The sequence below is a fragment of the Tenrec ecaudatus genome, chromosome 6 (assembly GCF_050624435.1).
Source record: "Tenrec ecaudatus isolate mTenEca1 chromosome 6, mTenEca1.hap1, whole genome shotgun sequence".
Classification (NCBI taxonomy): Eukaryota; Metazoa; Chordata; class Mammalia; order Afrosoricida; family Tenrecidae; genus Tenrec; species Tenrec ecaudatus.
In genome coordinates, this window is record NC_134535.1 from 161,406,658 (window position 1) to 161,430,313 (window position 23,656).

Sequence of the window (23,656 nt, forward strand, 5' to 3'; positions counted from 1 at the left end):
GGTAGGGAGTGACCAAGGGCAAGGTAACTGAGAGGAATTACTGAAACCAGAATGAAGGCTGAACATGGTAGTGGGACAGGAGGAAAGCATAAGGAAATAGAGGAAAGGCATAGAGGCAAAGGGTATACAGAGAAGCCTAAATACAGACATGTACATATGTAAATATATTTATGATTATGGGGGAAATAGACCTATGTGCATATATTTATAGGTTCTGTAGCAGGTGGACATTGGGCCTCCTCGCGCACACTCCCTCAATACAAGAGCACCTTGCTCAGCTAAATGGTCATTTCATGATACCCACCTTCCCGCATGATCACTGAAGACAGATGTGTGCATAAGCAAATGTGGTGAAGAAAGCTGATGGTACCCGGCTGCCAAAAGATATAGTGTCTGGGGGTCTTAAAGGCTTGAAGATAAACAGGCGGCCAATCAAGCTCGGAAGAAACAAAGCCCACAGAGAAGCACACAAGCCTGTGTTATCACGAGGTTTTGAAGGGACCAGGTAGCAGACACCAAAGAACAAAAACCATCATTGTGTGATCACCTTCCCCACATAAATGCTGAAGACGAATGTGTGCATAAGTAAGTGTGGTGAAGAAGGCTGATTGATGGTGCCCAGTTATCAAGAGATATAGCGTCTGGGGTCTTAAAGACTTGAAAGTAAACAAGTGGCCATCTAGCCCAGAAGCAACAAAGCCCACATGGAAGCAGCACACCAACATGTGTGATCATGAAGGGCCAAGGGGACCAGGTTTCAAGCAACAAAGTCAGGGAAAAATCCTATCATTGTGAACGAGAGAAGCACGTGATGGGGACCCAATGCCCATCTGTAGACAACTGGACATCCCTTGCTGAGGGGTAGTGAGGAGGAGATGAGTCACTCAGGGTTCAGTGTAGCAATAATGAAACTCAAAACCTTCCTCTGGTTCTTAAATGCTTCCTCCCCACAACTATCAGGATCCCAATTCTACCTTGCAAGCCTGGTTAGACCAGAGGATGTACAGCGGTACAGATGGGAACTGGAAACACAGGGAATCTAGGACAGATGAACCCCTCAGGACCAGCAAGGAGAGGGGCAATACCAGAGGGAAGTGGGGAGAAAAAGGGGGAACTGATCACAAGGATCTACATATAACCTCCTCTCTGGTTGATGGGCAACAGAAAAGTGCTTGAAGGGAGACGCTGGGCAGTGTAAGATAAGATAAAATAATAATTTATAAATTATTAAGGGTTCATGAGGGAGGGGGAGCAGGGAGGGAGGGGTGGGGGATGAAGGAAAATGAAGAGCTGATTCCAGGAACCCGAGCGGATAGCGAATATTGAAAATGATGAGGGCAATGACTTTATAAGTGTTCTTTACACAATTGATGTATGTATGGATTGTGATAAGAGTTTGTATGAGCCCAATAAAGTGACTTAAAATTGACTAGATAAGGGTAAAGGAGTAAAAGCGACTTAAAAGTTCTCAGAAAAAAACTTTATTGAGATATAATTCACATAGCCTAAAAATCACCCATCAAAGTGATCACCCCCTTCAGTGGTCTTTATTAGATTGATGGAGTTATACAACCATGACCTCAATGTAAGCGTTGGACATTTCCATCACCCCAGCGAGGGTCTCACATTTGTGGTTTAAATTTCTTCCAATGTTGAATATTTTTAGAATGAAGAATCAAGATATAAAGACACAAAGCACGAATGTTAGCCATTGGGGAAAGCTTGCTTTATGCTGTGCGAGAAATCAATCAAAGGGTGTCATAACATCTTTAATTCTTTATTTTATTAGTGACAAAGTCCATCAGTACACGGGCGTCTTCAGAGATACCTACACACGCGTATTTAAATAAAGACAAGGAAAAGCATTGCGTTCTAAGAGTCAAGTTTAGTGGTGAGTTCTAAGAGTGGTGATTAGCGCATAGAGTGTACTTACTGTAGAAAAGTCTCCAAATTCAGAAAATGTAATCTGCCCATTTTTCTACGTCTAAAAAACCAGCTGCAAAAAATTTAAAGAGATCTTTTTAAAAGCACGGTCTCTAAGATGAGCACAGCACACCATGAATTATGAAAGCCACTGGCAATGCTCTAATGAGAAGCAGATCTATGCAGTGCATTGTCAGCGTGCTGTGTTCTCCCTGGGCAGGGGCTGCTCACAAACATGAAGGGAAGGGTCACCTGACTTCAGTTTTCTCCTTTTGTCCACTGGCTTCCACATCTGGAGTGGCTGAGGGCCACCGAGTATGGGATGTGAAATGTCCTTTGGAGCTGGGCCTGTGGGCAGGCAGACAGCGCAGTCCACTCTGTGCAGGGACCACACTGCCTGAGGCTGTGAGGAAGACTGAGCTTGCCTTTGAAGCACTCAGGCTCCGGACTTGCTCCCAATCTCTATCCCCATCTTCCTCCTGTGGGATTTCTAGTTTTCTACAGGTGTCTGGATGGCCTGTCTTTCCTAAGAGTTCCTTCAGAAATGTCTCCTTCAAAGGTAACATGCGCATTTTCTCAGGGATGTTTGATGCCTGAAAATCCCAGGCACTGGGAGAGGAGTGGGGACATTTTGCAGGGGGAAGAGAGACCTGACTGGCATCCTCCAAATCATATGAGAAGGCACCTACCTGTAGAACCACCTCTACCTAGAGGACTACCACCTAGACCCCCCGAGCCTGGTGTGGGGGGACCCTCAAGCTCTTTGAGCTTCTTGCGATTCTCATTTAGAGTCATTCACCAACACTGGGCACCAGACTTCAGTTCTTGATGGATTTGAAGCAGCTACAAGGACAGGATTTAATTCACAGGCAGAGAGACTGTCAGCTACAACACGGTGTTGTTCCATATGCCTTCCATTTCATTTCCAGTGAAGCTCTGCAGCTGTAGCCAAATGGCTTCTTTCCACATTAAGACATGATTTAAAATTTAGGGTCTGGGAGTTTGGCCCGTCATGCAAATAAAGTGTGTTTGTTGAAATTCGGATACATCTTTGTTCAAACTGCTTGCAAACGCTAGGGTTTGGGTCAGATTGCTCTAACATATTTAATATTCAAGATCATAAAAAATAAAAATAAACTAATGCCAGTGTAGACATGCTTCAGATACATAGGTCTATAAAATATTGCACATACAAATTTATTCGGTATGTCTGCATTGCAATTTTTGTTATTATGAAAAGGATATAAAATTGTGCCGACTTAATGAATTTGGCTGGTTAGTTTTATTTCAAATAGGACAATATGACACATGACTATGGACTATTTACAAAGATTTTAAAAATCATATCCTTGTGATGGCTAAATTCAAGATGGGCAAATAGCTTATGTGACAGATGAATCCCCAAAGTTATGCACTATAATGATTAGCAGTAAAAAAAATGAATAGGTTGGAATAAGTAATTTTAACTAAAACCCCACATTCCTGTTTTCTAAGTTAATCTCACACCGGTATAGCTTTATATTTCCTTATTTATGTTCAAAATATTTTATTCAACTTCATAATTATGAGAGATAGTAGCAAAAATAGATATTTAATCTATAGCTAAATACTGGTGTTGAATTCTATAAATATTAAAAGTACCGTGCTTAGCAAGATTGCTAGATTCCTTTGTTTAATGAATGAACTCCAGAAACTCTAGCATTGCTTTTAAGCACCAGGCAGGGTGAAGAGTAACTTGAAATTAGTGAAGTGTTAACAAATTTAATGTAAATACATTTTCTGAAAAGATGAAAGGAAATGCAAATGGAATATATTAAACTAAACAATGCAGGTGAGCCCCTGTAAAGCGGACAATTCTTGCAGAAGAAGGCACACTTTTAGATGACATGGATTCCTGACACCGATTTGCTTTTTCGGAGTGCTGTCTGAACACTAAAGAAGCTTCTCTTAAGTGATTGATCTGCACAGAAATGATTATCTTAGAAGGAAACTGAGTGATCAAAATAAAACAAAAATCACTCGCTAACCAAATCTCAATCCCCATATCCTCTGGGAGCACAGAATTTCAACCAAGAGAAATGGAAAATAAATAAATAAAGTTCTGTCCTCACTTACTAGGTTAATTCTTTGTAGTTGGCAAAGTACTTTCACGGTACCAACAACAACATATTGCTTGTCTCCCTGAGCCATAGCGTCATAAGAAATGTTTCTTTTCCATAGGGAGGTGTCAAACATTCCATGGATACAGTAGTGCTGGAAGGTGCTGTCCTCAGCCACCTTCCACAGTTTGTCGCCATTCAGACATTTCATCTTTGCCACTTCAATTGGATTTACCTGGAAAGCAACCCAAGTTCGCGTTTACCTTTTAAGGTGTCTATCAAATACAGAATGACAAAGGAAATCTTCCAATACTGATGATTGCTTCTACAGTGTGGAGGATGTTGCCTTGCCCCAAAGGGTCTTTGGACTCCCTTGGCAACTTCTCCAAAGCACGGCTTAGAGGAGGCAATATTTTCAGGGGCCGTCCATCTCCTAGCTCACAGGCAGGATCCAGAAAGCGAGTCCAGCTAACCCTTATGTCCTTTCTTTCCTGCGAACAGGACCAGTGTTGGGTTGGGGTTTTTTTTTTGGCGGGTGGATAAGGGAGTCTTTGTTTTTCCTTTTCATGCGCCTGGGGTTTTGTCGTTTGTCAGTTGTTCTCTGTCGGTCATGTCATCTTGGGGAGGTCTTGCTCTATCAAAGAATCCACACTACAAAGAAGAAAAATGGTTCATAAAAAAAGAAGTCATTTATCAGCTGATCCCCCTTTTGCTCCATTTCAAAATTGTCTCAGTTTTAAATATTTTCCACTTTCCTTTTGAGTGAGGGTTTCCCTCTGTTTGTTTTGCCATTGTGATTTTTGTTTGTTTGTTTCTTGCTTTTGTTTTGTATGGTTTTCTGTATATGGAATCCAGGTACATCTCTAGAAAGGGTAACTGCGTCTATAGAAAGAGTGAGTCTGTAGGAAGAGTAACTTAAGGGCGTGGCAGTGGGGGATAAACAACAATGAGTGTGAGAAAAGACTGTGTGAAAATTGATTGTGGTGACCGCACAACTCTTCTTAATATGATCAAACCACTAGAGGGTATGATACGCAAAGCGCATGCCAATAAAACTATTAAAAAATAAGTCATTCTGTGGATGCCTTCATTTCCCCCTCATAAAAAAAGTGCTCACTATAAGGACACTGGGTAATAGCTTGAATTTCCACTTCATGTACTTATTTTCTAAGGAACTTGGTGTTTTGGGAATATAACCTGCCTAAGGCTCCAAATTAGCAGGTGAAACCAGTGTGTGTGCTAACAGTAGTGAGGCAGTCATGGCAGTTTCTAGGTTGGAGGTAAGGGTGAGAGGGGTGGAGTGGGGTGGGTGAGGCAGGCGGCCGGGTGTCCTTCCTCTTGCCATGTAGTGGCTGAATGTCTGTTTTATACAGAGCATTTATGGCCCTTGGGTATTTTCTTGGGATTGTGCCCGTGTGTCCTAAGGAGTCCCCTTCTGCTTTCTGTAGGGTTTTCCGTAGCCAGTAGCAGTAGTGATTACTGGCCAGGAGGGGAAAGCATCTCTTGAAGAGTACGAGAGGAACGTTGGGTTGGACTAGAGGAAGAAGTGAGGTGACAAGGATATGGTCGCTATTCCCTCACATTTGGTGGGTCACCGAAATGCAGAAGAAAATTAGAAACAGAAAAGCATGGGAATCAGAACTTCTTTCCATCAATTGACCAGCAATTTGGGGAACAGGCAATTCTAGCATCTTCATACTCCTTAATTTCAAAGTAATATTTTGTCTGAGAGAACACGGTGTTTCCTGGAAACAAGGACACTTGGCTAACAGAATAACACCAGCATCCATTCATTAAAGATGGACACTATCTCACTTGGCTCGGGATGGCGTACGAAAGGTGAGAAATGATTTTAGGAAAACCATTATTTGGCTCACACCGATGAGGTTTTTCTAAACTTGTAAGTCTATTAAGCATATTGTATGTTGTTTAAACCTGAAATACATTGTGTTATTAGGCAATTTCAACAATAATGGTTAGCGAAGATTTGACTGGGTTAATCCTGTTACAGACATGGAATTTTGACATTGTTTCTGGCTTGGAATAGAAAATTCTGTGAAACTTGGCAGTCACATAGTTGTTGGGGCCAAAATTAATTCTTATTTTAGGTATCTACAATGAACCCTAATAAAAAACACATTAAAGAGTGAATTAAGGCTTCCTAATGATGATAGATGAATTTTAAAGTTTAAGAAACAACCCCAATCACATGCACTATTTGGCCTATTTAATAAACAAAACCCAAGTTTAAAAAAGGATCAGAATTGCCTTAATAGAAACTGTGTAGTTCTACAGAAAATTCTTAAAAGGTTGAGTAGAGACCCATGTCAATAAAGAGCTTATCGCCTTGACTAATTAGAGAAGACTTCATAATAACAGTACTGCTCCAAGCATACTGGAAAGGAGATCACAGGTTTTAGTTAATACTACCAACCTTCTATATATTGATTTGCAAGACATCTCAAGATGTAAACACTGTAGCCTTCTTAACCATCAGCTATACAAGGAGACTGAACTTGTCAAAGCAAACAAGACACCATTTCCCCTTTATGTTCTTCAGACTTAAATTTCCAATTCACGCCTCTAGCGTTACTTGCTTTTTGAAATCCCGAGCGATGTCATTCTAAATCCCCTTTGCAGCGCATTCACTCAAAAAAGAAAAAGTAAATAAACTTACCTTCCATAAGGCTAAGGTTAACATGGCCAGAACCAACAGTCCAAGAAGGATTGCTAATATTATTACCCATAACGGGATGGAGAAGGAAACATTGGGGGTTGCCCAAATCACTGACGTCTTAATCTGAAATGGAAAACAAAGCAAATGAGCTCCAGTTTGAAAATTATGGGGTGATATAAAGTCACAATTACACATACAATGGAACTTGTGAAGGCCAGAACCTGTGTGAAGTGGAAACCTGCCAGAGAGGGAAACTAATGCAGTCCCCACTAGATATAATGGTAGAAAAGTAGTAAGATGCATTTCTCGTCAAAGGCAGACAACCTGTGAGACCCAGAACAACAAGGTGCCTGTGTTGGGTTCTGGCTCTCGTGGGTTTCACTATATAGAATTACTGACAGTTCTGAAGGGATCTATTTAATAATTGACCTTAAGGGGCTCCAGCTCCCAGACACGGAATTTTAAAAACTAGCACATTCCTAGATAGCCACGGCCAAGTGAAATGTTGGTGGCAGAAACTGGATGGGTGATTGCTTTTAATCACCACAAACGCGCTAGAATTGGACTGGGTTAAGTTGGACCAGAAAGCAATGAGATCACCACCGAGGAAATCTCTACTTGGCAAACATGCCCAGAAGTAGAGACTCCCAGAATGCCTACTTTGCCCAGACATGTTGTGGCACAGAACTGAGACGAACCATTGTAGATATCCACAAGGGTTGTTATCAGCTGCCATCGATCAACTCTGATGTGTTGACTTGAATTTCGACAGAAGGAAATGTCCCCTGGTTCCGCGTCGTCCTCACAATCACCTGCATTGTTGTGGCTATTGTGTGAATCCATCGTAACTAGGGTCAATTGCTCTCCCTGGGCCTCTACTTCACTTATTTGACCTCAACTGAAATTCTGGTGACATAGATTCTGGCACCGTAACCCATAGCTCATTGTCGCTGAGTTGATTCCGACTCATAGTGACCCTAGGGTTTCCAAAGTTTATGTTCCCAAGGGAGCAGCTATTGTCATCATTTTCCTGCGGCACAATTGGTGGTTTTGACCCGCCAACCTTGTGGTTAGCAGTCTAAGGCTTACCTGACAGTGCTACAGAATTCTAGCACCACAGCAACATGTGAACCACCAAGGCATGACAAACTGACAGACAGATGGATGGATAGGTATGGACTCATATAATCCAGTCTTTCCATTTTAAAGATGAGAAAACTGAATCCCAGAAGGGCCAAACGATTCACATGTCTCTGCCAGGTCTCATCCCTTCAACCCAGCGTGTGAGATGAGGCATCTTATAGTTTATAGATGTAACTGTAGCGACTGACATGACGGTTTAATTGTACTGATGGGTTGGGGCTCCCTTAAAACCTAATAGCAATATTATGCTCTTCATAAAGCAAAGAGCTGCAAAATGAAACCTGGTTTCCCTCACCACTGCCAAGTAACTTGGAGGGTATGAAACCTTCAGGAAAAGGAAAGGGTAAAACCCTAAGTGAGGTGGGTGGCTCCAGAACTTGCCCTAGATGTTGTTATTAGGTGCCTTCGAGTCTCACAGTGACTCATAGTGAGTGACCCTTCGTAAAACAGAGTGGAACCCTGCTCGTTCTTGTGCCATCCTCACAACGACTGTGTTTGACCCCATTGTTGCAGTCGCGTGCAAGCCATTTCCTCAATGGTCTTCTCTTTGGTTGACCTTCCACTTTGACAAGCATGATGTCCTTTGCCAGAGACTGGTCCCTCCTGATAACATTTCTGGAGTGCATGAGAAAAGTCTCACCACCTCACTTCTAAGGAGCATCAGGGCTGTACGTCTATAAATCTTTACAGACGCAAAAAGCATCATCTTTTGTCTTTAGACTATCTGGTAGGTTCCAGCTGCGGTCCTTGTGGTTAGGAAGCCTAACATATAGCTAGCTTACTATACTACCAGGGTTCTTTGGAATGGGAAAGAGATAGTTAAAGAGTAGAATTGAACCCCCCTCTTTGGAGAACTCTATTTAGCTCCTAACCAAAAGATTGATAGGTGAACTCGTTCAGAGGGGCCTTGGAAGAAACGCCTGGTGATTAGCTTCTGAAAAGTCACTGCCTCCAAAGTCCTGTGGAGTGTAATTCTATTCTGATGCACACGAGGTTAGCATACGTTGGTTGAGTTCATTTATGTCTTGGAAAGACAGGCCCTTCTGGTAAAGCACCAGTTAGGACTTGTGTGACATATTCAATCTGTACTTGGCAATGAGATAGTTCGTCTGCATGTGGAAACCAGCTCCGATGAGGAGACTGCAATGAATGAGATGAAACAAAGTATGTAGGAATTGTTGAATGTAGGAATGACGACCTTCTCTGTAAGCCTTCCACCAATTCACAATGAAAGTTTGAAAGTTTTATTTTCCTAACAAAATCCTCTGTGGAGATAAATGATAGACTGTAGCGACGTAATCACGGTTGAAATGACCAAGTGATCATTTTATGGGAGAAAGATGAGGCTTTCTACTCCTGTAAACAGTTACAGTCTCAGAAATGCACAGTGCTACCCTGTCCTATAGGTCACTATGAGTTGGAATTGATTCAATGGCAGTGAAAAATGAAAAGCATGTTTGCTATTTAAATATGTATTCATACCATGGAATATCACATTATCATTCTGGGGAAGCTTAGGCAAGAAATGAGATGTTGAAAATCACACACACACACACACACACACACATACACTTTGCTATGTCTAATACTTTAATGTGCCTTGAAGCTCACTAAGCCTCCCAAATCCAGTGGAATTTCTAGTGGGTATAAACAATGTGCTCACCTACTAACCCGAAGGTTGGGTTTTTGAGTCCACCAAGACAAACCTTGGAAGAATGGTCTCATGATGTACTTGTGGGGGAAAAAAATCAGCTGCTAACAATTCTATGGAGAACAGTTCTACTTGACACTCATGGGTCGCCATCAGTCTCAGCCAACTTGGTGGCAACCAAAACATTTTACACTCAAAGCGCATAATTCAGACGCTGATTTTACAATAAAGAGTTTGAGAAGAGAATAGTCTATACTGCTTGAGATTTACAGTTTACATTGCAATTAGTTTAAGTGAAATAAAATTACACATTCCATTCTTTCATCACACTGGCCTGTTTCAGATACTGGGATCCACATGTGGTTTATAGAGGTCAGAGTTGACAGTGCAGCTCTAGAGCATTCTGAATTATCTCACACAATGGTTTGTCTAACTTAATTGCCAAAGTTCCTTATTATGAGATTGTTACACCAATAAGAGAATGTCAGATGATGACTAAGGAAGACCAGACAAGAACAGATGCATTTCGATTATGGTGTTGGTGACGAATATTGAAAGTACCATGGACTGCCAAAGACCAAATAAATCTCTCTTGGAGAAAGTATACCCAGAATGCACCTTAAAAGCAAGGATGTTGGGACTTCACCAAATTTAACTGGTCATCTTATCAGGAGAGACCAGTCCCTGGCAAAGACATCATGCTCAGTAAATAGAGGATCCACGAAAAAAAAGAATATCCTTAATAAGATGGATGGCCACCATGGCTGCAAGCATGGGCTCAAGCGTATTGATTATGAGGCTGGCACAGGACCGGGCTTCACTTCAATCTGTTACACATGGTGTTGCTGCGAGTTGTAGCAGACTCGATAACACTGCATAACACTGATAAGTTGGGTCCAAGGCAGAAGATACATTTAGAAATAAACATTTCCTTTAACAACACAAGTTTGACTTGATTAGATATGTCCAATGCTTTAATAAAGAAAGCTAGCTAATGTTGAGTAACTGAAGTACTTGAAACTTAGGGAGAAAAGGCAAATGCACCCCAATTAACAAATGAACTGTGTTGATTTTTAAAAATGTATCAAGCACTGTGGCAATTTAAATAGATAGTATAAAATTTTACAATTCACTTCTTGTAATTACCTGTAATTTTATGAAGTGGGACCTATAAATTGTACATTGTTTACCCATATCTTTGGGGTTGGTTAAAACTCATAGTGCACCTGTAGGCAGAGCGGAATTGCCCCCAAGGTTTCCAAGGCTATAAATCTTTCCAGAAGCAGACAGCCACATCTTTGTCCTCTGGAGTGGCTGGTGGGTTTGAACTGCGGACCTTTCACTTAGCAGCTGAGTGCTTGAACACTGGGTCACCAGGGCCCCTCGTAATTTTCTTAAAGTGGTACTAAGAAAGGAACATTTAATGTTACCTTCTTTGTGCCATAAATCTTATTGTTCTTTGTTAGGTTACAAGAACATAAATAAACCTTTAATATGCCTACATTTTATCACTGACATTTATGATATGTTTTTGTATATTTTGACCAAGTACTAAGGTAGAAGGGAAAAGCTCTCTTGTATTTGCAACTATAATTAATGTGGACATCTGTATTTATATATCACAAAATCTTGGGTAAACATACTTCATTGGGGTCACAGGATGTTTTAAATAAATGTATCAAGGCACCCACCCAGCACTGCCATTTTGAACAAAATCATAACATCAAATGATTCAGCGGAACACACACTTTGTTAACATTTAAATAAAAACGAAACAAGTTGTTTCTACCATAAGTTTGAATTCTAAACAATAGTGTAATATACGAATTACATTGTAATGAGCTGAAATTTGGCTAAAAGTCTCAAAGCCCAAAAGGATACATAGTTTATGGGTAATTTTTAGGGTAAGAATTTTCATGAAATAGTTTATCATAACCTTTGGGGTTAAAATAGACACTGACACCCCTAGATCGACAAGATGCACTTTTGGCTTTAGATTCATGGTACAAAATACCAACCGAAGTTCATTGGTGACCTAAAAAATGCACTCAGTTGACAATTTGTTTTCTTGGCTGGACTTTAATGATGCAAATATTCACTCGTACCCCCCCTTGCATCATGTAACCTTTCCCTCACCTCGAAACAGGACATGTGTCACGCTGCATGAGGAATTCATTGGGCACAGACACACATCGTGTGCACAGAGCAGAGTTACTCTGTCCTTCACTGTGCACTGCTTTTGTCCACCTCGAGAGAGGACTGCGTTAGGACCACACTGAAGCAAGAATACTAACAAACGAACCATCCCACCTCAGAGTCTAGGACGTTCATATTGTCTAGTTACAAAGGCAGGTACAAAGGGACTCCCTCCATTGACCAGTTATGGATGGAGGTGTGGATAATTTTCAAATTACTTATTCTAGGGGTTTCTTGAAAGTCACATATGTACCTTCCACTGGGCTCTTTTCACAAGATCAGAATGGGAAGCCTGGAGAAGAAATCACTCTTCACAAATGACACAGCTACCAAATCAAGCCACAGCAAGAATGGCCCCGAGTTAAAGTTATACTGCCAAGTTCTCCGGCAAGCCGTTAGTGGGAGGTTTGAAAGCACCTTCATTCCTAAACGTTTTTCCAATAACCTTTACCTAAATGGTGTGGTAAAGCATCTATATCAGAAAACACGAATTCTCCCTTCCTGTTTCTTTTGAATGCCTTAAATTGTGGGTGGGGTGGCGCAGCCTGTATCTGCTCATGGTGTGGATTTTCTGAGATGTGTTGAGACCAGAAGGCTGTCACCTGTGGCCAGCACAGAAAGATGTGATTCTGTTGATGGAATCGCTGATGACATGTGTTTCTGCTATGGAACATAAGCTCAGAGTAAACAAAAACAGCCTAGATTTATCTCTTTGAACCTCTTGGACAAGCACTCTATATTAAAAACCCAGCCTTTGTTTCCAAGGTTGCACATGATACAGCAGACAGAGGTGGAGGGGGGAGGGGGGGAGAGAGAGAGAGAGAGAGAGAGAGAGAGAGAGAGAGAGAGAGAGAGAGAGAGAGAGAGAGAGAGAGAGACTGACTCTAAATGAAGAAAGATGTGGCAGTCCTTGCTTTAAAATACCACCAAGGTTTACTCAAACATTTTGAGTGTGCACATATTAATTGCTATTTCTAATCTGGGTTTGTGCAATTTAACCAGAGAAAGTCCGATATTTGGGGAAGGTTGCTAAAGTTTACCGAGATATCACTTTGCTTCAGATATGATGCTAGGGCTTTATAAAAATCATTGTATGAATCTTCACATTTCTTCAGGCATATATTAGCCTCAAGGTGTTGAGTCACTTCCCCGATGGTCTCACGGAGGGAGCCAGGAGGAGCCAGGCTGACACACAGGTGATGAGTCCGTCTTTGGACTTTCTTCGGTGTTACCTGCTTGCTCGAGGTTTTCAAAGCTGGCTTCGCACCAGAATCACCATTTGCAGAGATTTTAAACTACAGTGTGAAACCCCAGCCCCATGTCCACCCCTGCTCTTGAGTCAATTCTGATTCCAACTCATAGGGACTATGGAGGACAGTACTGGGGAGGACAACCAGAGAGGATGTCCAAGCCTGCAATCTTTATGGAAAGGAACCCTGTGAGTGCAGTGGGTAACTTTTTGGACTGCTTAACACTGGGTTGGTGGTTCAAATCCAAAAGCCACTCCACAGGAGAAAGTGAGGCTGTAAAAGAAATACAATCTCAGAAACCCTACATAATAGAGTTTATTATGATTCAGAATGAACTCAGTAGCAGTGGGTGTGGGATTTTGGTATCTTGATGAAAGCAGGCTGCTTCATCTTTTTCTCTCAGTCTTTGGTGGGTTTAGACCTCTAACCTTTCTTTCCTTTCTATTAACAGCTGAGGGCTTTTAATCTCTGCACCAGCAGGCCTCCTTGGCCATACCTCAGGCCTACTCAGTCTCAATATTTGGGAAGACCTTTAGCCTGGATATCTACTTTAAGTTACACCACTAATGATTCTGTTGTATACTCGTGGTTGAGAATCACTGGAAGATTTCATTCAAATTACTGAAAATATGGACTGACAAAAATGCCATAGGCTGTTGTTGAGTCGATTCTGACCCATAGCGACCCTGTAGAACAGAACAGAACTGCCCTCGGGGGTTTCCAAGCGTGCATTCTTTGTGGGAGCGAATTGCCAGTGCTTTCACCCTTGGAGTGGCTGGTGTGTGTGAATGCTGACCTTTTAGTTAGCAACAAAGTCGTTTAACCATTGCACCACCAGGCTTTTAGATTAGCCAGGAAAGATTTTCGAAGTATAATGAATTTTTAAGACTCAGCCTAATAAGAGATTTATGATCATATTAATTTATATACAACCGCAAACAGCGCTTTTTCAAACTTTACTGTGCATATGCGTCACGTGGGAATTCTGGGAACCTGAAAAGTCCATCTCAGTAAATCTGGAGTGTAACTGAGTCTGTGCCTAGTCTCCTAGGCAATGCTGAAGCTGCTCATCTGCAAAACACACTCTGTGCACCCGGGACGAAGTGAGGACTTGTAAATAGCAAAAGTGCTTCAACAAGCGTATGGAAATGTTTCATGATATTTTCATTCCATCTTTCCAGGAACGTTGTGAAGCCCCCACTCATAGCTATTGCAGAGCGAAAAGAAGAATGCTTGACGCTTATTGCTTTCCAGAGCCCCAGCTCGGACCACCTTCCCACACGACTTTAAAGGCAGAGTTTTGTTCCCTATTCCTAGTTATCCACGTTCATCCATTTTCCCTTTCTCTCTGCACGTCTATCCCAGGTTGCTGAGGATGACGACAGAGGTTGTACGGTAGCAGGTATTTTGGTGTCAGGAGCCCTGGTGGCATTGTGGGTTAAGGATTGGGATGCTAACCAGAGGACAGCAGTTCAAAGTCCCCAGTTGCTCCACAGGAGAAAGATGAAGCTTTCTACTCCCATAAACAGTTACAATCGCAGAAACCCATGGGAGTAGTTCTACCCTGTCTTGTGGGGTCCTTATGAGTCTGAGTGGATGCAGTGACAGTGAGTTTGCTTGTGGGTGCTTTTGTGTTTGGGAAGCTGGGTGGGTGGCATTAATATCTAACAATTAGGGCCCCCACACTCTTGTAGAGAAGACTCAAAAGAGTTTACATTCAACTGCTAGCAGGATGGTAGCCAATTTGAATTTACTCAGCGGCACCTTGAAATAGCCCTGGAGAACAAACAGCTTTTGAAAGGCCACAAGCTTGCAAACTCCACGCTGCGCACATGGGTTTGCCTCAAGTCAGAATGGATTTACTGGAAACCACCACCACGAATCATATCTAACAGCCTCAATTAAAAAACCAATTCAAATGAGGCTTAGATACATTCCTTTTCCCAGCACCTAATTAGTGTCTTTGCATAGAAAGGAGAAATGATCCCCCAACCTCAAATAGCCGGCCTCCAGCAGAGAGTCACTAAGGAAGAGTCTTGTCTTTCCTCCCCGTTTGACTTCTTGTGGTGCCATTAAAATTAAAAGAATTCTGTATGATTTCAACAATCACTGCTATCTGGACTTTTCCAAAACAGATATTTTGATGAAAAAAATAAAAAGGCATTCATCCTATCCTAATATGCTCTGGTAGAAATTTATATGGGAAGTTTGTATACCAGATCAAAGGCTCCAGGGAACTTCCCAAGGCTGAAATCGGGAAATAGGGGTCTGAAGTGTGAAACTTCCCTCACATCAGTAGAAACACTTACATGTAGCATAAGTTGAATAGTATTTAAAAAGAATAATTTCAATTAATTATTCATGCTGCTCTTTTGAAATTTTTATGTTTCTATTGATTTTAAAAGAATTTTAATTACTTGTTTCTGCTGCAACTGGCATACTGTCAACATTTAAAAATGTTTAAACTAATTTAAAAATTAAAGAAACAATTATGAAATACATGTAATGAATCATTCCAACCATTTTTATGGGGCCACTGATTACATTCAGCATATTGTTCAAGAATCACCACTATCCATTTTCAAATAAATTCACTACCCTTAACAAAAATGCTGCACCACTTAAGGAATTACACCCCTGCCCCCAATTAACCTCTCCCACTCATGGCCAAACCAGACTCATTGATTGGTTCTGGCTCATCCAGACCTTGTAGGACAGCGTAGAACGGCCCCCAGCCGGTTTCCCAAGCTGCAAATCCTTATGGAAGGGGCTGCCAGCTACTTCTCCCACATGTGTTGCTCTTTTTACAGATACTCACTGCGATGCTTCCTTGTGGGAGTTTCTCTGGCTGATCTTTATAAGGCATCTTCTTGACTTCAAAGGACACCAGAGATGCAAGAGCATAGGGATCGTTCTTTCTCTGAAAGCAGAAATATGTGACTTAAATGTATTCCATATAAAGCCCCTGAAAGCTTTGGATGGCATCCGTCCAATTGTTCTTAGTACTTTCCATGTAAAAGCAAAACTCCCTCCATCCTCTGTTTCCTTCCCTTCTTTTGTCTTTCCATTCAGCCAATCAGCCTGCTGACAGTGAGTTTGGTTTGTTGGTGTTGAGATTTATTGTATCTGTAAGGGAAAATATCACCCTGGTGTCATACTGAGTACTTCTGCCCAGCTTTGGGTTTGGCAGTCTAAAATTGGGCCCTTGAAATAGACCGACATGAGACTATTTACACCAAAGAAATCAGCAGGTGCTATAAATCCCCCAAACCAAACTCTTTGTCATTGAGTGCCATTTTCCAGGCTGCAATCTTTGATAAGTGGACGTCCAGGCTTTTCTTCCAAGTGGACTCAAACCCCAACTCTTTGGACAACAGACAAACCCCCCCCCCATGTGCGCCACCAAGGGACTCCTGATGGCTGGTGTCAGTTGCTGAAGGTTCAATTCCTTCAGTGATTGAATCAGACCTTGGATCAATGAGATTAGCAAGTGCAAAAACAGTGAAAGAGAAGGTGATGAAAGAGAACCAGAACTGCGGTTGATGATAAAGCATACCGACATGCTCTCTTCACCGTTATTTAACTCAGTGAGGCGAACGGACACAGTCTGAGGACTGAACGAATTAGGAGGCAGACAAGCAAGCTATAAACAATGTGACTAGTAGGCCAATTTGTTTCAATTTTAAATATATTCCCCCTTATTAGGGTCTCTTCCACCATTCTCAATGGAAAGATGTAATTTCCCATTTTTTTCTAAAATGCACTGGAGTGCCCAGGAAGGTGGGGGTGGGGGCAGTGAGCTACGACACTATATGATCCGTTTGGACAGGTAGGCATCAGACAGACACTAGCTTTGTGGCTGTAGATCCTGGGCTGGGCGCAGGTAATCACTCAACGTGTGGAAGGCATTACCATAAACAGACCGAGGTTATTGAGTCCCTGCGCAGAGCTGAGCGCTTTCAGCTGTCTCGTTGCATGACAACTATACACTCTTAGGCGAAAAGAAAAAAAACTCAACCAAACCAAACTCCTCTCCCATACAGAAATTTACTCATGGAATAGCAATCACTGCATATTGTGGGCAATTTAGGATAGAAACTCCAGCTGGGGTTAATATCCCCTGATAATATCTTGGACCTTCAATTTGCCCCAGCCAGCTATTAATTCTTTGAATAGGCCTAGTTCCGGTGTCATTTCTGCATCATTTAAACTGTGGTTTGCAGCCCACTGGCTGCCTCTATTATGCTCAATGATTTGCTTATGGTCAGCGCATTAATAAAATTTACAGCGTGGACTACACATGGAGAATGAAGCTTTTTTAGCTGGTTAAATACCTCGTGTGTTTGCCATCTCTACGAGTTCTTCCACGGCTGCGTTCTGGCTGCTTAATTTTTTTCCTTCAATAATTATTTTTAACTGCCTCCCCATGTTATGTAGCCCATGTTTAAACCATTGCCATTTGCCAGAAACAAAGCCTTATGAGACAACAAAACCTCAGCAATCATGGAAGAAATTGTACAGGAGGTTTCCGTTTCAAGCACCAATAACAGAGCATCGACTGGGATTAAGCTCAATCCAGTCTTGTTCCAGGCAGCTCACATGTGTATCACGTTGGCAGGCACAACCGTAATGTGACAACTCAGGACACCCCCAAATTGTAAACCTTTGGGTTGCTGTTGTTAGTTATTGCTAAGCTGATTCTAACTGATGGTGACCTTGTATGTTATGAAATAGAACTGATCCATGGCGGTTTATTTTGTACTGTAATCCATGTGGGAGCGGGTTTCCAAGTCTTCCTTCTGAAGTACCGCTGGGTAGGATGGGCCTGACAGACAACCTTTAGGTTAGCAGTGGCTCATGAATGCTTTGTCTATCTAGGGACCAGTAACCTCAATTGTTGTTGTTTTTGTTGTTGGGTGTGGTTGAGTTGGTTCTGACTCCTAGGGACTCCATGTGACAGAACTGTCCCATGGGGGTTCTAGGCTGTAATCTATTCAAATGCAAATTATCCGGCCTTTTTTCTCATGGAGCTGCTGGGTGGATTTGAACCACCAACCTTTGATTTGATGCTAAGGTTGCCTAGTCTGAATTAAAATGGCAGAACTAGTTTATTTCTTTCTGGGGTGTGTAATAAAACTCTTAAAAAAATTCCCATTACCATATCACTGTGAATGAGGGGGAATGTGGAATGGGTCCCAAAGCCCATCTGTAGGCAACTGGACATTCCATTATGAAAGGGTTGCGGAGAGGAGAAGAGCCAGTCAGGGTGCAGTGTAGCAACAACGAAACATACAATTTTCCTCTAGTTCCTAAATGCCCCCCCCCCACTATCATGATCCCAATTCTACCTTACAAATCTGGCTAGACTAGAGGATGTACACTGGTACAGACAGGAACTGGAAACACAGGGAATCCAGTGCAGATAATCCCTTCAGGAACAGTGGTGAGATTGGTGATACCGGGAAGGTGGAAGGAGGGTGGGTTGGAGAGGGGGACCCGATTACAGGGATCTACATGTAACCTCCTCCCTGGGAGATGGACAACAGAAAAGTGGGTGAAGGGAACCATTGGACAGTGTAAAATAAGATAAAATAATAATTTACAAATTATCAAGGGTTCATGAGGGAGGGGGGAACTGGGCGGGAGGGGGAAAAATGAGGAGCTGATGCCAGGGGCTTCATGGAGAGCAAATGTTTTGAGAATGATGAGGGCAATGAATGTACAAATGTGCTTTACACAATCGATGTATGTATGGATTGTGATAGGTGTATGAGCCCCCAATAAAATGATTTTAAAAAATTTCCCATATATACCCAACTCAAAACCAAACTTACTGTCATTGATTTTGGTTTTAATTCAAAGAACAGTGTGGGTTTCTGAGAACAGTGTGGGTTTCTGAGGTGGCTCTTTATGGGAATAGAATGCCCCATTTACCCCAAGGAGCAGCCTGTGGTTTTGAACAGCTGACCTTGCGGTTAGTAGCCCAATGCCGTTCTGAGCTGGATCCCAGCATCACTCTTTAAAGAGATGGGAAAAGTAACTAGCCACTTTATATGGTAAAGAAAGACTCAGGATAAGCAAAGCACTGTTAAAGAAAAAGAACAAGGAGGAGGCCTCTCACTCCCTGATCTAAAAACCTACTTAACAACGATGGTAAGGAAACCCACCTGGGACTGCTCCAATGAGAGGTGCATAGAGCGATGAAACAGAATAGAGAACCTGAAAATAAATCCGTTCAACTACCGAAAGTAGGGCTTCACAGAGGGCCGGAATACATCAAAGGGCAGAAGAGAGAGTCTCTTCAACAAATGCTGCTGGTAAAACTGAATTTCCATTTGTAGAAGAATGAAACACTTTGTAGGCAAAACAAATTCAAGATAGATTAAGAACCTAAATATAAACCCTAGAACTATAAAATTCATCGATGAAAATATAGGGTCAAACTTAAGAGCCCTCATACATGGAATAAACACTAAATCAGGCACAACAACAACAAAACCCCACAGAGCAGTAAACAAAACAGATGACTGGGGTCTACTAATAACAGACACATGTGTGCATCCAAAGACGTCACCCAAAGGAAAAAAAAAAAGAAGCTACAGGCTGTGAAGAAAGAAAAAATAATCTCTGGCAATGACATATCAGACAAGATACTAATCTCTAAAGTCTAGAGAAAAGTCCAACCCCTCAACAAGCAGAAGATGAGTGATCAGGTTTGAAAATGAGCAGAGACGTGAAGAGACAGTTTTACCAAAGAAGACGACATCCACATAGCCAAGAGACGTCTGAAGAAAGGCTCCCAACCACGAGCCATTTAAGAAGTGCAAATGAAAACAATAATGAAACATCACCTCACTTCAGTGTTGACAGCAATGTTAAAAAACAACAAAACAAAGCAACAAATGTTGGAGAGGGTTCAGAGAGACTGACACCCTCATGCACTGCTAGACAAGCACTGTGGAAAGCGGTATGGTGCCTCCTAGAAATGTTAGAAATATAAATAGAACATATATTTAGGGTACATATCATGTACCCCAAAGAAATAAGAGTGGTAGTAAGGATAGACAGATACACGCCCATTTTCACTGCTAGACTATTGACAATAGAAAAAAGAGAGAGACAACCTAAATGTTCATTGGTGGAAGGATGGAGAAATAGAGTCTGACACACATATGCAGTTGAACACTACACACCATTAACAGACTAAGGATGAACTGAGGGAACACCTCAGAACCCGCAGGACATCCTGCTGAGTGAAATTAGTCAATGACAAAAGACAAATATTTCCTGAAACCACTATTATAAAAAAAAATCTGAGAACAGATTTTTACACTAAGAGAAAGAGACTTTGATAGTTACCAGGGGCAGGAGAGTAAGGGAGGGGAGGGAAGTCACAGGCTGGAGGAGAGACAAGTGTTAACTTAGGAGAAGGGAAAGACATGATTCAACAGGAGGAAGAGGTGCTAACCAATCATGGAATTAGAGCAAGACTGTGAGCTTTGATGAGTTGTTGTGGAAGTGGAGAAAATTGGGATATGGCTTTGGATACTGAGTGACGTGTGTTACTCTCCTCTGCATCTCCCAGAAGTGTCTTTTCTTGACCTGTTGTTGTTAATGACATTAGATTCAGTCCCCAACTCAAGGTGATGCCACGCATTATGGGACTGGACTGACTCCTAGTCCATCACAGTCTAGAAGCTCTGCTGAAACCTATTTAACATCACAGCAACATTCAAACCTCAATTGACCGATGGCCACTCACAAGTTGCATTGGCCAGGCATCAAACCCTGGTCTCTCACCGAACCACTAATGCTCCTGACCTGACTCTACCCATGCTAAATGTAAGGGGTTGTCAAAACATTTATGAGAAAAATCAAACCAGGTGACCCCCACCCTGGAAGTGTGTGCCGGAGAGGACCCCACTAGACCTTCTGGTGGGGGAAAGGAACCGACCTACCATACCCAGATGGAAGCAGGAGCAAATGAAGAGGGAGGAAGAGAGAGTGGAGTACATCCTGTCCCACCAAGCCTTAAGGATAATATCCCCGCTCAGAGCAGCCAATGCACAGAGAGGATCATATGAGACACGACATCCCCATTATGAGACTCGACATCCCACATTGACCTATAGCCCTACAGGGAACAACACTGGAGACACACTGTGGGAATTGTGGCCAATCTGACCCCACCACACCAAGGCAAAACACTAAGGGCATGCAACAGAACAGCAAGGGTAGCAGAGCAAAGAAGTTTTGAGGGAATTCCAAAAACAGCCTTTGGGGCCAGGGTGTGGCACCCCATCAGACTCGACCAGAAAACACTTCTAAAGGTCAACAAACAGACCTGGAACTATTTATAGGCGTTTCCTTTCTTTCTTTTTTTGTCATTGTTTGTTGTTTTGTTTTCTTTCATTGATTTGTTTTTCTCTGTCTTGTTTTTATGTGCATATTATTTTCTCTGCAGGTCTATCAAGATAGGCTGGACAAATAATCTGGAAGAGGAAAACAACAATGGACTGATGGTTTGGGGGGGCAGAGGAGACCTGAGACAAGGGAACAAGAAGTGATCCAAAATCAGTGGCAAGGAGGGTGTAAGAGGCCTGGTAGGGCTTAAACAAGTGCAATGTAACTGAGAGGAATTACTGAAACCAAAATGAAGGCTGAGCATGATAGTGGGACAAGAAGAAAGTAAAAGGAAATAGAGGAAAGAACTAGGAGGCAAAGGGCATTTATAGAGGTCTAAATAAAGGCATGTACATATGTAAATAGATTTATATATGATGATGGGGAAATAGATCTACATTCATATATTTATAGGTTTAGTATTAAGGTAGCAGATGGACATTGGGTCTCCACTCAAGTACTCCCTCAATGCAAGAACACTTTCTTCTATTAAACTGGCATTCCATGATGCGCACCTTCCCGACACAATCACTGAAGACAAATGGGGGCATAAACAAATGTGGTGAAGAAAGCTGATGGTGCCCAGCTATCATGAGACATAGCATCTAGGGTCTTAAAGGCTTGAAGGTAAACAAGGGGCCATCTAGCTGAGAAGAAACAAAACCCACATGGAAGAAGTACACCAGGCTGTCTGATCACGAGGTGTCAAAGGGATCAGGTATCAGTCATCAAAGAACAAAAAATAATATCATTGTGAATGAGAAGGAGTGCAGATTGGAGACCCAAAGTCCATCTGTAGGCACCTGGACATCCCCTTACAGAGGGTCGCGGGGAGGAGACAAGCCATTCAGTGTGCAGTGTAGCAACGATGAAACATACAACTTTCCTTTAATTCCTAAATGCTTCCACCCCTCCGACTATAATGACCCCAATTCTACCTTACAAATCCTGCTAGACCAGAGGATGTACACTGGTACAGATAGGACCTGGAAACACGGAATCCCAGGCAGATGATCCCTTCAGAACCAGTGGTGAAAGTGGCAATACCAGGAGGGTGGAGGGAAGCAGGGGTAAAAAGGGGGAACCGATTAAAAGGATCTACATATAACATCCTCCCTGGGGATGAACAATAGAAAAGTAGGTAAGGGAGACATCAGACAGTGTAAGACATGACAAAATAATAATAATTTATAAATTATCAAGGGTTCATGAGGGAGGGGGGAACAGGGAGGGAGGTGAAAAATGAGAAGCTGATACCAAGGGCTCAAGTCGAAAGCAAATGTTTTGAGAATGATGAGGGCAACAAATGTACAAATATACTTGACACAATGGAAGTATATATGGATTGTGATAAGAGTTGTAAGAGCCCCCAATAAAATGATTTAAAAGGAAAAAAAACCCATTATATTTTAATTCCACTTTTCCACGAACTGCCTGAAGCCCCTCATTTGCCTTCTCCAGAGAGCCTTTTGGTTACTATTGAGCTCTTCAGGACACATTGGTTCATGTTTAACAGAAAAAACAGGTGTTCGGTTTTCACCCTACAGACCCAGTTGATGGAATACAACATTGTGCACAGAATTGAAGCATACCATCCATAAAAATGATGGCTTCCCCCTGACTGTAGTGTTGTCAGTTCTGCCTCATTGGAAACCTTTGCCCCCTCATTTCAGTAGGATGTGATGGTCTAAATACGAGGAGGAATGTCTGGCTCTCCTGTAGACCCTGTGGGCTTTGGGTTCATTAAGTCTCCTCTCCCCTAACTCTCAGATAAGAAGTAATGGCTAGAGAGGAACCATCAGCAAGAGGACTACCGTCGACATTGCAAGTAGTTCTGCTATTCTCCTGACAGTTGAATGTAAAACTTGGTAACTCCAATGAGTTCTGGTGGTGTAGTGGTTACACGTTGGGTTGCGATCCTCAAGATCGGCAGTTCAAAACTACTAGCAGCTCTGCCATAAAAAGATGGGGCTTTCTACTCCTTTAAATAGTTATAGACTTGGAAACTCACTGGGACAGTTCAATTAGGGTCACCATGAGTCAGTATCGACTCCATAGTGATGAGTGAGTTCTACTTGCGTTATTCATGCAAGAGCAGTTCTAGTTCACTGGAACCTGAAACCATCTGCTATCTGGTCTCGGTGTAGCGATTGCTCTTGAATTGTACAGTGCAGTTCTAGAGTTCATGGTTTCTTCCCTGGAATCTGAAACAATCTGCTATCTAATTTGGCTATCATTGAAAAAGTAATGAAGCCTACGTAGTCTTTTAAAAATCACTTTATAGTGGTTAGAGTACAATGATCTATAAGAGTTT

At 42.1% G+C, this 23,656-nt stretch overlaps 1 protein-coding gene across 1 annotated transcript in view; it reads right to left on the reverse strand.

The window, feature by feature from the left end:
* Positions 1–1,758: 1,758 nt before the first annotated feature.
* Positions 1,759–23,656, reverse strand: part of ITGA8 (integrin subunit alpha 8) — a 242,237-nt gene continuing 220,339 nt past the window's right edge. The window contains exons 28-30 of the mRNA XM_075552439.1: positions 15,758–15,859; positions 6,700–6,822; positions 1,759–4,673 (exon numbers count right to left, since the gene is read on the reverse strand). Of these exons, the coding sequence (XP_075408554.1) occupies positions 4,587–4,673; positions 6,700–6,822; positions 15,758–15,859 (312 nt within the window). The 3' untranslated portion in view covers positions 1,759–4,586. The remainder of the gene's footprint in view (positions 4,674–6,699; positions 6,823–15,757; positions 15,860–23,656) is intronic.